The sequence below is a fragment of the Lactuca saligna genome, chromosome 4 (genome assembly GCF_052625555.1).
Source record: "Lactuca saligna cultivar CGN05327 chromosome 4, ASM5262555v1, whole genome shotgun sequence".
NCBI lineage: Eukaryota > Viridiplantae > Streptophyta > Magnoliopsida > Asterales > Asteraceae > Lactuca > Lactuca saligna.
Genome location: NC_136420.1, coordinates 324,682,941 through 324,698,663, shown reverse-complemented (window position 1 = coordinate 324,698,663; position 15,723 = coordinate 324,682,941). Strand labels below are relative to the sequence as shown.

Here is a 15,723-nt window from a genome sequence, read left to right as displayed (position 1 = left end):
TTGGTTAATGGGATTTTAATTATCACCCGAATCCGCGTTTCCCACTTTGATAGATCTCAGCCGTTCGATCAAGTATCTAATCCAACGGTTGGGATCCTTTATCCGCACAAACCTAATATTGGCGACATTTGTGTCGCCGCTAAAAGTCTAAAAAGTCGCCGCTAATAGTTACCTAAAAAATGACGCGGTACCCTTCCCTCCAGATTGCCGCCGCTATTGACTTGTGTCACCGTTAAAGCCCTAATTGTCGCCGCTAAAGGCTCTCGCAGATAAAAAACGCACATAATTTGCTCATTTCTTCCCATTTTCAATCTGTTTACTGCTGCTCTTCCAAATTCCCCCGATTTTGTGTTCGATTCGTTGATTCCAACAACATATCTCCCTACATTATGTGAGATTAGGGATCAAGGGTGGTTAGGGCTTCATGTGACCGATTTCTAACTCTATTTATTGAAGAAAGGTAAGTGAAGTTCTTGTATCTCTTTGTCTTTGTAAGTTAACTTCGATTTCTAGCTGCATTTGATGATTAAATTGCAAGAAATTGTTCAATTTCAGTGTTTTTTGTGGTGTTGTCTTTGGGTTTACGGGTGAGGGTATTTTCGGGTGAAGACCAATTTTTCCGGCGACATATCCGTTGATTTCCACCACTATAGGTTCTATTATTTCAATTTTTTTGTGAATTTGGTATCTGTATGTGAAATTATGAGAAAATTGTCATATGTGAAAATTGTGTGTATATTTGATATTTGTATGAATATATGTGAATTTGGTGTATATATACCAATGTATGTGTGTTTGATGTATATGTGGTATATGAGTATTTGGTATAAGTATATATATGATGTTATTATCTATATATATGTGAAAATATATGTGTTTGTTATAAGTAGCTAGGATGTTATTGTGTGTGTGTATGTGAATGTATGTATGTTTGTTGTAAATGTGGTATATAAATGTGAAATTTGTGTATTTGGTATAAATAGGATGTTGTTATCTATATATGTGAATGTATGTGTATTTGGTTTAAGTAGGATGTTATTATGTGTGTATATAAATGGATTTGTATTTGGTGTATATGTGGTATATGTATGTGAAAGTATGTGAGTTTCATGCTCTTATGTATTATGTAAAAGTATGTGGTTTTGATATAAGTAGGATGCTATAAATGAAAAAAAAATTATTGTTATAATTGGAAAAAAAAACATAAAAAATGTTATAAGATTGTTTAAAAACTTATATACAAATACTAAAAAGTTTCTAGTTTCTTCCCAAGCTAACTCCAAATTAACCAATATGTTCTATAATTAACTTATAATCTTCAAATTAACTTATAATGTTATATTTATATAGATACATATTTATATTTTCATGTCTTTTTTAGTTTTTAATTTTTTTTTTATTTGCAACATATTTATACAATGTTATAAATAAAAAAAATATATATTTTTTTTAATCTCGATGGTAAAAAAGAACAACACAACAACATAATATAATTGTTTAAATTACAATGATATAATTGAAAAAAAAATGTTATAAATAAAAAAAATATATAAAAAGGTACAATAGTAAGAAATGTTTTTTTTATGGATATATCAAATTATTAATTTTTTTATTTAATATTTTATTCATTAAAAACTAATTGCTAAACATATTAAAAGAAACAAACAATTTTTTTTTCAATAATCATGGGTATATTTGTACATCTAGTATAAATAAAACAAATGTGTGGAAAAATTGATTTGTTGGATCTTTGATCCTTTTATTTAATACTTACAACTTTTGGCTATATAAATTACAAGTAATTGTAATTAAAATTAATTAAAAAAACGCATAAATAAAAAAATTTAATTTAATTTTTTAGTTTTTAATTTTTTAATTGTAAAAAAAATGTGGATTGGAAAAAAACAATGCTAATTCCGTATACTAAACTCTAAACCCAAAATTATGTTTCAGCAACGTCATGTCTATTGATAAAAGCTGGACTACTAATCCATATCGAAACCATCCCAAGTTCCAAACAGGACTGAAAACTTTTATCGAGAAGTCCATTGATAGTAATGGTAAAATCAAATGTGCCTGTGAAAAATGTGATAACCGTTACTTCAAGTACTTGACTGCAGTTGAACGTCATATATTTATAAATGGTTTCAGTAAGTCGTAAAAAATTTGGATCTATTATGGTGAATCTTTTATTCCTCCAGTCGTCTTGCCAAGTAACGAAATGGCCGATTTAATCGACGATGTGATGTGGGAGTCGAGAGAAAATGATACCAACCTTGATGAAGGAACCTCGAATACAAGGGGTAGTGGTGTGGATGATGATTTTGCACAGTTGTTGGAAGAAGTGGAAACTAAATTGTATCATGGTTGCATCTTTTCTTCCCTTGAGTTTCTATCAAAGTTAATGCATATCAAGGTGAACAACAAATTGACTGATAGTTCATTTAATCAACTCCTCGAGTTGTTGCAATTAGCATTTCCCAAAGGCAACAAGGTTCCCCTTTCACATTATCTAGCCAAAAAGAAACTGAAGTCTATTGGTTTGGGGTATGAGTCGATACATGTGTGTAAAAACGATTGTTGTCTGTTTTAGAAAGAACACGATTCATTGCAAGTCTGTCCCGTTTGTAAAGAGAGTCGATGGATCGATAAAAACACCAAGGGTAAGAAAGTACCTCATAAGGTGTTACGGTACTTTCCTGTGACCCATAGACTACGATGTTTATATTGTTCGAGGCACACTGACAAAAATATGATTTGTCATAGTACCGGACGTTTAGAAGATGGTGTGATGCTTCATCCTGTGACCCCTAGACTACGACGTTTTTATGAAATTTTATTTACTATTTTTATTCAGTTATTATAAATTAAATATCGTTTCTAATAATTTTTAATTACATTTGTAGTTGAGCAACGTGAACGTAGGAAAGTTTGAGGCAAAGCCAAAAATATAAAGCTTGAAAAATCGATCTTACGGAATCAGGGCAAACCGATTAGCATGGAATATGATAGGGATATCACATTTGATCCCGTAGGAGAGACGAAAGACATGTTTTCATGAGAAATTGGGAAAACAATGTGACAAATGGTCCCTTTTGATAAATGGACTTGGAAAAAAGTTTCCCCTGCAATAAAGGATATCGTATTACAACATTTAGCGATAATTATTTATTTAAAAATATATTATATGGTTAACTATAACTGGATTTTACTTGGTTAATTTTTTTGTAGACACAATTTGATTTGGATTAGATGTACCAGGATGTACAAGCTAATATGTTGATAGAGAGGCTTTGTTAAAAGGTTATTGAGAATGTAAAGCTGACGCAAAAGAATATTTTAAGTTAGTAGGAGGGTATGAAGATATTCGAGGAGCATTCGCAAACCATCCAGAGGGTATGAAAGGTTATATCTGGAAGAAAGCAGGTGAGTATTTCCAAACGGACGAACATAGAATTGCTTCAGAAAGGAACGAAAAAGTCCGTGAAATGCAAACAAATGTGAATCGTGGGGGGGTTGAGCTCGTATAACAGTACTTGCTATAAAAAGGTAACGTATGATACATGTAATTATTTATTTAAAATATAATCTAATTTTTAAAGTTAAACAGAACCTTAAGAGAGTGGAAACGTTTCACAAAGCTCGTACCGATAAGAATGGTGTGTTTGTTACTGCTGAGGCGGAACAATAATATGTAAATATTTAATTATAATTTTATCATATAATTAAATGTTTATTTATACTTAATTGTTACTCACTTTTGGGAGTTACAGAATCGGTTAGTTGAAGAGCTGTTAGAACAAACTCAAGGTGAAAGTAAGTTAACACCCGCTCAAGAAAGAGTTGTGTTTGAGAAAATATTAGGAGAGCGACGTGGCCATATTAGAGGCATTGGACGTAAACCTTCTACTCCCTCGCCGATTCCACAGCCTTGGCAACCATCACCACAACCATCACAGTTAAAACAATCTACTTTGGTTTTTTGTGGTGATTATTTTGCTATAAACTTTGGTAATTAGGTTTTGTCCCAAGTGCAAGAAATGGCAACGTACTTTGTTTTTTTTTTTTTTTTTTTTTTTTTTTTTTTTGTCTTGGTTAAAAAATAGCAATCTACTTTAGCATCATAAAATGCATGTTGATTTGGTAATTTTGGTTTTGTGGTGATTATTAGCTAAAAACTTTGGTAATTAGGTTTTTATCCCAAGTACAAGAATAGGAACGTACTTTGGTTTTTTGTCTTAGTTTAAAAATAACAATCTACTTTAGCATCATAAAATGCATGGTGATTTGGTAATTTTGGTTTTGTGGTGATTATTTGCTAAAAGCATTGGTAATTGGGTTTTTGTCACAAGTGCAAGAAATAGCAATGTACTTTGGTTTTTTGTCTTACTTTAAAATTAACAATCTACTTTAGCATCGTAAAATGCATGTTGATTTGATAATTTTGGTTTGTGGTGATTATTTGCTAAAAACTTTGGTAATTGGGTTTTTGTCTCAAGTGCAATAAATAGCAATGCACTATGGCTTTTTGTCTTAATTTAAAAATAGCAACTTACTTTAGCATCATAAAATGCAAGTTGTTTTGGTAATTTTGGTTTGTGATGATTATTTGCTAAAAACTTTGGTAATTGGGTTTTTGTCCCATGTGCAAGAAATAGCAATGTACTTTGGCTTTTTGTCTTACTTTAAAAATATCAGTTTACTTTGATAGTTTTTGTTTATGTTTGATAATTTAACTTATAAGTTTATATATGTTGTTATTAATTATGTAGTTGGAAAATCTTCGTGCAATGCTCAACGACCCGGCATGGAGGGATGAGCTTTATTCATTTTTTCAATCCCAAAATAATCGAGGAAACGATGAGAACGAAGATGATGATATGTAGGGATGAGTTTTATTTGCATATTACACTTGTTGTCACGCTTTGCTACAATTGTTAGATTGTAAAAATTTTGGTTGTTTTCTGTAATTACTGACGATACTATTACCGGCGACATTATTACACTTTATAAGTAATCGGATGTTATGTAATTACCGGGCGACATTTTTACCGACGACATTATTACTTTTTATATTTAATCGGATGTTTGTTTTGTCATTAGCGTCGACACTATTATTTTTGATATTTAATCGAATATTGTTATGTAATTACCGATGACATTATTACCGGCAACCAAAATCGTTGATTAAAAAAAATAAAAAATTAAAAAAAAATTGAAAAATGAAAATAGTAATTACCGGCGACAGTATTACCGGCGACATAGTCGTTAGCGGCAAAAATACTCATTATCGGCGACATGTTGATCAATAGCGACGGAGCAGTAGCAACGTCTTATTACCGGTGACGTGTCGCCGCCATTACTATTACCGATGACAACTTGACCATTTAGCGGCGACTTAATGATCTTTTTCCTTGTAGTGCAAGAAAACACCTGATATCGTCCCGATTATGATTCCTTTCTTTGACAACTTCTTATTCCGATTCCGAAACTGGACTAATGCTCTTGTTTGAGAACCTAAAGGTTCGGTGGAGAGAGGAACAAGAAGGGTGGTGAAGGGAAAAATCAAATCTTCAATCGAAGAAAACCCGTTTTCCAAAACTAAATCTTGAAATTTCACATCAAACCGTTTACAAATTTTCTTGATTGAATCTTCCCAAGTAATCAAGTAAGTCAACATAAAGCTGATTTCGACCATGGTTTGATTAACTGTATGACACGCACATCTAAGTGGGATGTGAAGCTTCCCCACCAACGTCTAATTCATTTTCGTTATAACTGATGGTGACGATGTGACGATATTGGAGATTGGAGATTGAAGGTTATACCGGAATATGAATTGTAAAGGGTTTTTTTTTGGGATTGAGTGGTATAAGTTAGCAGGAATAAATTTTGAACAAAAATTTGTAGAGTGAACATCCGATTTATTGATGGGGTATTTTTATTAATATGTGCAGAGGTAAAGCACAAATTTTGATGAGGGGTGATTACGAAGAAGTTTTATAAATTGGTGGTTCATATTAGTTGTGTAATTGAAAATAATGATAGATTAAGAAGTTATTGATGCAGGTTTTTTTATTAATTGGTGTGATTTTCTTTTTTGATGCGGTTTTCCTATTAATTGGTGCGGTTTATTTATTGGTGTGTTTTACAAAAACTTGCACCAAATAAACATGTTTAATGGTACAGTTTTGGTCTACCGCATTAATAAATGCATTTGTGATTCTTTTTAATGAGATTATATGAAAACGACAGAAGGTGGTTCCGTAACCAAACCACATAAACACTCATGTTGACTCTTATCTAGGCTAATTCTTAGAAAATGGATGGAACATGGACGGATGTCCGACGGAGGAAACCACCGGCGATTCAAGCAATCACTAATTTTTTTGTTGCAGGCTTCCCTGATGGCACAAGTAAAGGTGAACTCCGACAGACTTTTGCAAGATATGGACAGGTGGTGGATGTTTACATCGGCGGAAGAAAGGACTACAGGAAGAAGAATTACTCATTTGTAAGATTCCACGAAGGAAGAGAGTTGAACAACTTGGAAAAGAACTTACAGGGCATCATTTGTCGTGGGCAGCAACTTGAGGTAAACTTGGCTAAACATCAAAGAAAAACTAAGGGTCCAAAAATTCCTACCTTCCATAGGGAGGCTGCACCAGAAATCAATCTCAGGTATGTTCCTCCTCCTTCTTCCTCTGTCTTGCATTCTCATGACTTTAGAACCAGAAATTATGCACAACTAGTGAAGGTCTCAACAACAAAATCAACTAAGCCACTAAGCACACCAGTTATCCTAAATCCAAACACAAGCATGAAACATTGGATCCAGAAAACAGTCCTAATTGGTGATGTAACGACCCGTCTCTGGTATGTTGCTTTTTAGTATTTATTTTTGAAGTTTGTAGAGGAACTCGGCGAGTCTATGTCCCGACTCGTCGATTAGGGTCGCGTTTTTGATCAGCTTATAGATCGGCGACTCGGCGAGTCCATATTCGGGACTCGGCGAGTCGGCCTGCCAGGTAGAAAACCTAAATCCCCGGGTTTGCTCCCTATTTAAGCAATGTTATGTGCCCCAAACTCGCCTCCTTCACCTCAGAGAGCTGTGAGAAACCCTAAACCCATCCCTTGATTGATTGAAGTGTCTTTGTGTGGATTCTTGAAGGCTTGAAAGAGAAGAAGAAGAAAGGAACAAAGAGAAGAGGTGTAGAGCAAAGATCCAAGGTCAGAATCAGAGTTCTTTGAGGTATTTCTCGGAATCCTCCTGTTTTATGCTTAAAATCTCCATTAGAACATTTCTAGGGTTAGTTTGATGTATTTTTCCAACCTTATAGTTGTATGGATGCCTTAATAGGTCGAGATATCCTTAGATCTGTTCATTTGGGAGTTGTAGAGCCCAGATCTATTGCCTTTTCGAAGATGCTTTGCATGAGAACCCTAGATCGAGCCTTTATCATGCTTTTTGAACCTTATTATCTTCTTGGATGCTCATGGACACGTAAAGATAGAATCTTTACGTGTTAATCGAACTAAGGAAGCCCAAATCTATAAGTTTTAGACGTTGGATTCAAGCAGAATCGAGTTTAGAGTAGCTGCATGGATGCGACTCGGCGAGTCGGAAGAACGACTCGGCGAGTCAAGCCGCGAGTCCCGATTTTTTCCCCTTTTGAGTGATGTCGAGTGGGAACCGGTGAGTAGTAGAGTGGACTCAGTGAGTTGGAGGGCAGACTCAGTGATGGAGGGACTCGACGAGTTGTTCATACAACTCGGTGAGTCCAAGGCAATCTTCTTATGATTCAAGAACAACTCGTCGAGTTGTTCATACGACTCGGCGAGTCGGATGCAGATGACCTGAGTGTTGATATAGAGCGGGAACTCGTCGAGTGTATGCCATACTCACCGAGTAGCAGCGAGCAGGGTTGAGAAATGAGAGTACGGACTCGGCGAGTTGGCGGCCCAACGCGGCGAGTCAGGTCAACTTTAAAGTTGACTTTGACCAGGAGAGTTGACTTTAGCCAGGGGTAAAAGAGTCATTTTACCCCAATGCAGTTATTAGTAATTTGATTGAGTGTATTTGTGGAATTGTAGCCGGGGAGATACCGGAGCAGCAGCAGATAGTTCCCGGAGCCACACACTCAGCAGCCAGATCACGAGGTGAGTTTCCTTTCAGTAGGAACGGGTCTAAGGCCACAATGTCGGCCCGTTAAGCTAGCAGTAGTTCCGGACTTCGGTCCGATGCAGATTTTAGTATGTTTGATGCCTTCGTGGCTCAGGCAGGATTTTGTGTTATGTGTTTCGGGTTACAGCCCGATGTAGTATGCTATCTAAGTGCTCATGTTAGTTGATATGCTTATGTGATGCTATGTTCAGTATGTTCCGGACTTCTGTTCGATGCAGTCAGTTCCGGACTTCGGTCTGATGCATTTAGTTCCGGACTTTGGTCCGATGCAGGAGGCAAGGCCTCAGTAGTTCTGGATTTCGATCCGATGCAGAGGGCGAGGCCCTGGTTAGTTCCGGACTTTGGTCCGATGCAGTTTTCGGACTTCGGTCCGATGTAGTGGGCAAGGACCAATATGTGTTTATATGTATTATATGGTATGTGGTAGTTTGGGGGAGCTCACTAAGCTTCGTGCTTACAGTTTCAGTTTTGGTTTCAGGTACTTCTGCAAGCAAAGGGAAGAGCTCGGGTTGATGGCATCGCACACACCACAACTTTAGCTGTCCTGGGAGTTGTTTTTGTTTTGATAGATGTGATTGATGCAGTCTTGATACAGTTTACTCATAACACTTTACTTTTGTTTGTGAGATATTGACGTACGAGTTTACTTTATGATTTTATCATGGTGTTTTAGTAATTATTCAACAAAAATTTTTGGGTCATATTTTGGGATGTTTCAGGTGAAGCCTTCAGCCTTGACCATATTGCTAACCTCCCGGCTTCTCTACTTATGAACGAAAATACAAAGTACTTTGGTGGTCTTAGGATTGCCCTAAAGTTCAACCACTCAATGGATGCAACTCAATTCCTGGAGGATAACACTAGATGGAAAGATTGGTTCAAAAAATTATCAAGAGCAGATCAGTATGAACTTCCCTATGAAAGAACTGCTTGGTTAAAAATACTAGGACTACCTATACAATTGTGGGAAGAAGAAAATTTCAATCTGATTGCTCAACGATTTGGTAGAGTGATCAATCCATTCAGTCATATCATCACCAGACGCCACTTCTCTATGGGAAAAGTGGGTGTATTAACGACCGAAAAGAGATGGATAAATGAGACGATTAACATCATGGCAGACGACATATCGGTTACGATAGGTGTTGTAGAATACACCGATGACTGGTCTCCTTTCCATCCCGTCTCATTTGACAAAGTGGTGGAGGAATCGGAAGATGAAGAGGAGACAGAAAATGAAGACGACGAGGACAGGATCTCCGACACATACATGCAAGACGACGCAAACGAACCAGAGGAAGGTGAAATTAGAGCGGAAACCACCACGAAACACCAAGGCAACGATGGTGCCGAGTCTTCTTCTCCGGCAACTAACGGAGTAGGCCCCGACCACGAAACTGAAGCGTTGCCGCTCACGAAAGAAAATCATGACAGTGCAATTAATGGGAGCAATTCCCTTCCCGATGCAATGAATTTGAAGAACGCAAACGGTAAATCGACGGAAGAGGCGGTCAAAGTTAATACGTAACTCACAATAGGAACACCCTTGCGACTGAACCAAATTATTCAACATTGGGAGAGCCAATTGGGGGATCTACATCGTCTGGCACTAATATATTTGGGCCTATCCAAGACCTTATGTCTAGTGGCTGGTTCGGGCCTTTCCCTAATACAATACCAATTCAATTTTCATCCCCAACAGCCCATATTGGTGACTCGGTATCTGGTAGTGAATCAAACACTAGTGGATCAAAACCCAGGAAACGCAAGAAAATTAAAACTAATACTCGTTCATCACCGCATCTTACTCAACCTATTCTATTACCTAATTTACCCATTCCCTTTCCTAATACACAACCAAACCATCAAATTGATCTTAATGCAAATCCAACAGTTAATTTAACTACCCAATCAGAGACAGAAAAGTAGTCTACCATCTAACTCGTGCGAATTTCAACAAACTGTGGCAATTGGAACAGAATTAGGTTTCCATTTTGACGATGATAATGGAATCATGGCAAAAATTGTTGGTGAGTCAGGTGGACAAACTTGCGATCAATGAATTGCTTATCCTTAAATACAAGAGGCTTGGGGTGGATGTCAAAACTCAATGGGTGCGTAGATTGAAAGTTACTCACAAAATAAACTTCATAGGACTACAGGAAACAGAAATGATGGACCACTCTAGCAGTAACATTGATGGATGTTAGGATTCAACTGATCATGAATCAGAAGGAGTTGACTCAAATGGTAGATCGAGAGGATTGATATCAATATGGGACACACACTGCTTTCAAAAGGCAGAGGTCATTAAAACTCGGTTCTTTCTAATTGTCATTGGTGATTGGGTTGGTGTCACAAGAAACACGATCTTCGCTAACGTTTATGCTCCACAATCACCAACGGAGAAAAAAAGTGTTTGGAGAGAATTAACTAGAATCAAATTATCCAAACCTGGCAAATGGATAATATTTGGCGATTTTAACATTGTAAGAAGAAAGGCAGAAAGATTCAATTCACAGTTTTGCCCTTTTAGTGCATCCGCTTTTAACCATTTCATTCACGAGGCTGGCCTACAAGAGTTTAATATGGATGGGGAAAAATACACGTATATGTCACGTGTAGATGTTAAATTAAGTAAATTAGATAGTTTTCTAGTTTGCTCTAATTTTGTGTCTGCATTCCCTGATAAATCTGTGATGGCTCATCCTCGTGAACTCTCTGACCATAGTCCTATCACGCTAAAACAATTTTCGTCATATTTTGGACCAACTCCATTCAAATTCTTCAACTCTTGGTTACTAATTGAAGGGATTGACCAATCGGTTATCGAAGCTTGGGGAAACTTCATGGGATACGGCACATCAGATAAATACCTTGCAGCTAAACTACGACACGTGAAGGAAGCAATAAAGAAATGGAGGAGATTGAACCATCAAAAAGAGACGGATGAGTTACTCAACTTAAAGAACAATGTTGCCGCATTAGAGAAAGTCGCAGAACTTCGTACACTAACTGAAAACGAGCTAATGAATAGAAGTCATGGGATTCAGAGGATTCTGGAACTTGAAAAAATGAAGGAATTAGATCTGAAACAAAAAGCCATAATCAAATGGACTGCAGACGGAGATGAAAACACTAAGTACTTCATGGGTATATTAGTAGTAGAAATAGGAGGAATAGAATAACAGATTTGTCAATCAATGGAAGGTGGATGTCAGACATCAATGAAATAAAAAATGAAGCATATAAATTCTTCCAAGGCAAGTTCAAAGAATAATGGCCGACACGTCCAAAACTAATCAGTCCTCACTTCAAATCGATTTCCATGATAGATGCCATCAGACTTGAATCACCAATCTCACGGGAAGAAGTTAAAAATACAGTTTGGGCAAGTGGCAGTGACAAGGCTCCGGGACCAAATGGATTCACATTCAAGTTCATAAAGAAATACTGGGATACAATATCTTAAGATATAATAAGATTTGTTCGACATTTTGAGGATCACGACATCTTATCTCCAGGCTGTAACTCCTCATTCATCACGTTAGCATCAAAAATCAAGGATCCACTTACCCTTTCTGACTATCGTCCAATTAGTCTTATTGGGTGTTTATACAAAATCATCACCAAGATCTTAGCCATGAGATTAAAGAACGTTATTGGTGGGGTCATCGGAGAGGTTCAATCAGCTTATGTGGAAGGACGAAGCATTCTTGATGGACCATTAATTGTCAACGAGATTTGCTCTTGGGCAAATCGTACGAAAAAAATATTACTTTTCAAAGTTGACTTCGATAAAGCATTTGACTCATTAAACTGGGGATTTCTAGATTTAGTGCTTATTCAAATGGGATTTGGGAATAAATGGAGATAATGGATTCGTGGGTGCTTATCTTCATCTCGAGCTTCAGTGATTGTCAATGGTTCACCCACCAAAGAATTTGACATAAGCAAGGGGGTACGACAGGGCGACCCTCTTTCTCCATTCCTCTTTATCATCGCATGGAAGGTCTGAACGTAGCTCTCAAAGCGGCGATTGAAAAAGGAATTTTCAAAGGAATTAAAATCCCTGAAAATGGACCATTGATCTCTCATTTATTCTACGCCGATGATGCATTGTTCATCGGAGAGTGGTCCCGATCCAATCTTAAAAACTTGGCTCGTATCCTACTATGTTTTCACGCATCTTCAGGGCTCAAAGTCAATTTCTTCAAATCCAAAGTCTTTGGTATTGGGGCTTCAAATGTTGAAACCTCAAATTGGGCCAACATCCTTGGATGCGAAGCCGGCTCCCTACCGTTCACTTACCTCGGAGTTCCGATTGGGGCAAATATGAACTTGGTAAAAAATTGGAAACCAATTATCGATAAGTTTCATTCTAAGCTCTCGTCATGGAAATCAAAAACTTTGTCATTTGGGGGCAGATTAACACTAATCAAATCTGTTCTGGGCAATCTTCCAATGTACTACCTTTCGATATTCAAAGTCCCAATGACAGTGATTAATGCACTTGAAAAAATCTGTAAGAAATTCCTTTGGGGGGGGGGGGGGGGGGGCACGGAAAGGAAAAACAAGATTCACTGGGTATCATGGGAAAAAGTAACGACACCAAAGGAACATGGTGGATTAGGTGTAGGATCAATACATGCACTTAACGTTGGACTCATTGTCAAATGGTGGTGGCGTTTGAAAAATGAACCAACATCACTTTGGAGTCAGGTTATAACAGGTATTCACTATCTTTCTAATAAACCTTATGATTATCTCTCAAAGAAAACTATTACTGGGGTGTGGAAAAATATTGCAGGGACCATGAAAGATATTCAGAGAGCTGGACTTAATCTCAACGACATTTTTAGACAGGAGATCAAATCAGGCGAAAATACCATGTTCTGGTAAGACACTTGGATGAATAACGAGAAACTAAAAACGAAATATCCTTCACTTTTTGATTTAGAATTACATAAATCATGCTCTGTTTCCTCTCGTATTGTAAATATTGGTAACTTTTGGGAGTGGAAATCTTGTCCATTAGTGGCAGGATTATCTGCAGAATTAGATAGGTTAAAACAGGAGATTGCTTTGTGTCAACTACAACCTGGTCATGATAAATGGACATGCTTGTTAACACCAGAAGGAAGTTTCACAGTGGAAGAAATCAGAAGGAGACTAGACAAAGTTGCACTGCACTCTCCCAGTCTTCCTTTGATCAGTTGGTGCAACGATATCCCAATAAAGGTGCTCTGCTTTGTCTGGAGGGCTGCACAAGGATGCATTCCATCTGATATAGCATTACAATCTCGTGGCATGGATATCGACTCGACACTATGTGGAACTTGTATTGGTGAAGTTGAGTGTGCTGATCATATTTTGATGAGATGCTCATACACAAAACTTATAATGAACAAGATTTTTGAATGGTGTGGATTAAACAAAGAAGAATTCAATAATGTTTGTGAACTACTTCATTTTGCAGCCTCATGGGGTCGTTGCCCTAAAAAACGCATTAAACTGCTTTGTATTTGCTACAGTCTGCTATGGAATCTTTGGAGAATCAGGAATGACATATTGTTTCGAGGTGCATCTACTACAATTTGTAGAGGCATTGAAAACATTAAAGCGTTGGCATATTTGTGGCTCAAATTCAGGGGCAATGGTCGAGTCGGTAATTGGATAGATTGGAATTCCTCCCCCTTTCCCCCATGTAATAAACTAAAAACTATTTTGTACTTCTTTGCCCTTGCCTCGTCACTTGCTAAGCATTGGGTTTATATATATATATATATATATATATATATATATATATATATATATATATATATATATATATATATATATATATATTGTTGTTTCTAAAAAAATATGAAAACGACACCAATAAATATATTAAATGATGCGGTTTCTTTGTTTGTTGATGTAAATCTTATTTAATGATGCGATTTTGAATATCAACCACACCAAAAAAAAAAAAAAAAAAAAAATAGGCATCACACCATTAAATCAGTTTTGTACGGGTGATACTTAGCAGGTGTTATTTGATCCGGTTCAAAAATAAATCAATAAATAAATAAATAACAGTCTACAGCATGGTACTATGAACTGGGAATGGAAATCAACTCCAAGAACAGTGGATCAGATTAGTGAGATTAACATGCTCACTACCACAGTCCGTGATTATTAACTTATGGATGGAAGAGAGAAGTGGATGTGCACTTTATCTAGTGATGGTGTTTTCCATGTCGATGCTCTTAGATTTCAAATTGATTGCTCGAACATACCATCGATGGAGACTCACTTAAGATGGATTCATGAGATCCCATTGAAGGTGACATGCTTTATATGGAGGGCAAATTTAGACAGAATACCAACCGCATGCGCTCTACTCAAACGAGGTATTCAACTGGAATCCCCCCTATGCACCTATTGCGGGAATGAAGAAGAGGATGCATCCCATGTGATCCTACGATGCCCAAGGATTGTGCAGGTTTGGGATTGGGTGTTCCGTTGGTGTGACATCCCTAATGCTCAATTCACATCTGTGGAGGAATTATTGAAGTTTTCATCGTAGTGGGGGACGTGTGCAAAGAAGAGAAAAAGCCTCATCAGTATTTGTTACGTGACAGCATGGCTTATTTGGAAAACAAGGTGTGATTGGATCTTCAAAAAATCTAGAATCTCTCCTGTTAAGGTGGCGGACTTGGTGAAATCCACAGTGTTTCTATGGATCAAATATAGGAGAGAGCATTGTAATTTTCAATGGATTGACTGGTGCATCAATCTTTTTTTGTGTCTGTAATTTCTTCTTCTTCTTTCTTGTACTCTTGCTAGGATGTAGCCTTTTAATGTTATTTGCCGTTTCAAAAAATAAATAAATAAATGTTGAACCAAGACAGTCACGCGTAGATTTCATCATGAACCTTTATAATCATCGTTTTGAAAAAGGTTAAATGATGATTTTTTTAATATATATCACTCAAATATCCAATAATCCAAACCCATAAAAGACACGATCGTAGGTAAAAGATATATGCAGTATGATATGTTAACTAAATATTAAGATTAATTAATTTGCAACCAAAAACCCTAGACACGAACAAAAAGCTTTTAAACGCCAAATTAACCATATATATACATCGATCAATTAAGATTTAAGATTAATCAGACTTTATCGTCCTTATTGTCCACGACAACAAAGAAACAAACGTTGAAATCTTTTTATGCAAGTAATTCTTCTTCTTCATGATCGTGGATTTCACATCGTCGTCTCTAGGTTTAGTTAAAGGGTAGACACGCAGGAAATTCCGCATGTGTCGGATACGATCATGATCATTGTAGGCCAACAACGTGGGTGTATGTCCTTCAACGTCGTCGTTGTTGGAGGCTGCAGTTAGCTTCTTGAAGAACAGTTTATCGGTTTCTAACCCATCGTTCCAACTGCTTTCAATATCCATGGAGCTTCAACACCTTCTGATCTTGCCGATTTGATTTTGCTATGTTGGTATGTGTATTATGAAGATTGAGAGGAGATGTGGATT

The 15,723-nt window shown here is 36.8% G+C and overlaps 3 protein-coding genes across 3 annotated transcripts; all 3 read left to right on the top strand.

Moving 5' to 3' along the window:
• The first annotated feature begins 10,191 nt into the window (after positions 1-10,191).
• On the top strand, positions 10,192-12,062 carry LOC145040924 (uncharacterized). Its single transcript, XM_078988807.1, has 3 exons — positions 10,192-10,299; positions 10,396-11,338; positions 11,710-12,062. The coding sequence occupies exons 1-3, from the start codon at positions 10,192-10,194 to the stop codon at positions 12,060-12,062; spliced, it is 1,404 nt and encodes a 467-aa protein (XP_078844933.1).
• Positions 12,063-13,096: 1,034 nt separating this feature from the next.
• LOC145040923 (uncharacterized) lies at positions 13,097-14,329 on the top strand. The gene is made up of 2 exons (XM_078988806.1): positions 13,097-13,853; positions 14,274-14,329. Exons 1-2 carry the CDS (start codon positions 13,097-13,099, stop codon positions 14,327-14,329), a joined length of 813 nt encoding a protein of 270 aa, XP_078844932.1.
• Positions 14,330-14,372: 43 nt separating this feature from the next.
• Positions 14,373-14,756, top strand: LOC145040922 (uncharacterized). Its single transcript, XM_078988805.1, has one exon. The coding sequence runs from the start codon at positions 14,373-14,375 to the stop codon at positions 14,754-14,756; it is 384 nt and encodes a 127-aa protein (XP_078844931.1).
• Positions 14,757-15,723: the final 967 nt, after the last annotated feature.

Coding starts and splice junctions, on each gene's coding strand:
- LOC145040924 (XM_078988807.1), top strand. CDS start 10,192: ATGGAATCATGGCAAAAATTGTTGGTGAGTCAGGTGGACAAACTTGCG. Junction 10,300..10,395: donor TGGATGTCAAAACTCAATGG/GTGCGTAGATTG, acceptor GATGGATGTTAG/GATTCAACTGATCATGAATC. Junction 11,339..11,709: donor AAACACTAAGTACTTCATGG/GTATATTAGTAG, acceptor TCTTATCTCCAG/GCTGTAACTCCTCATTCATC.
- LOC145040923 (XM_078988806.1), top strand. CDS start 13,097: ATGAATAACGAGAAACTAAAAACGAAATATCCTTCACTTTTTGATTTA. Junction 13,854..14,273: donor CAGGGGCAATGGTCGAGTCG/GTAATTGGATAG, acceptor AACAGTCTACAG/CATGGTACTATGAACTGGGA.
- LOC145040922 (XM_078988805.1), top strand. CDS start 14,373: ATGGATGGAAGAGAGAAGTGGATGTGCACTTTATCTAGTGATGGTGTT.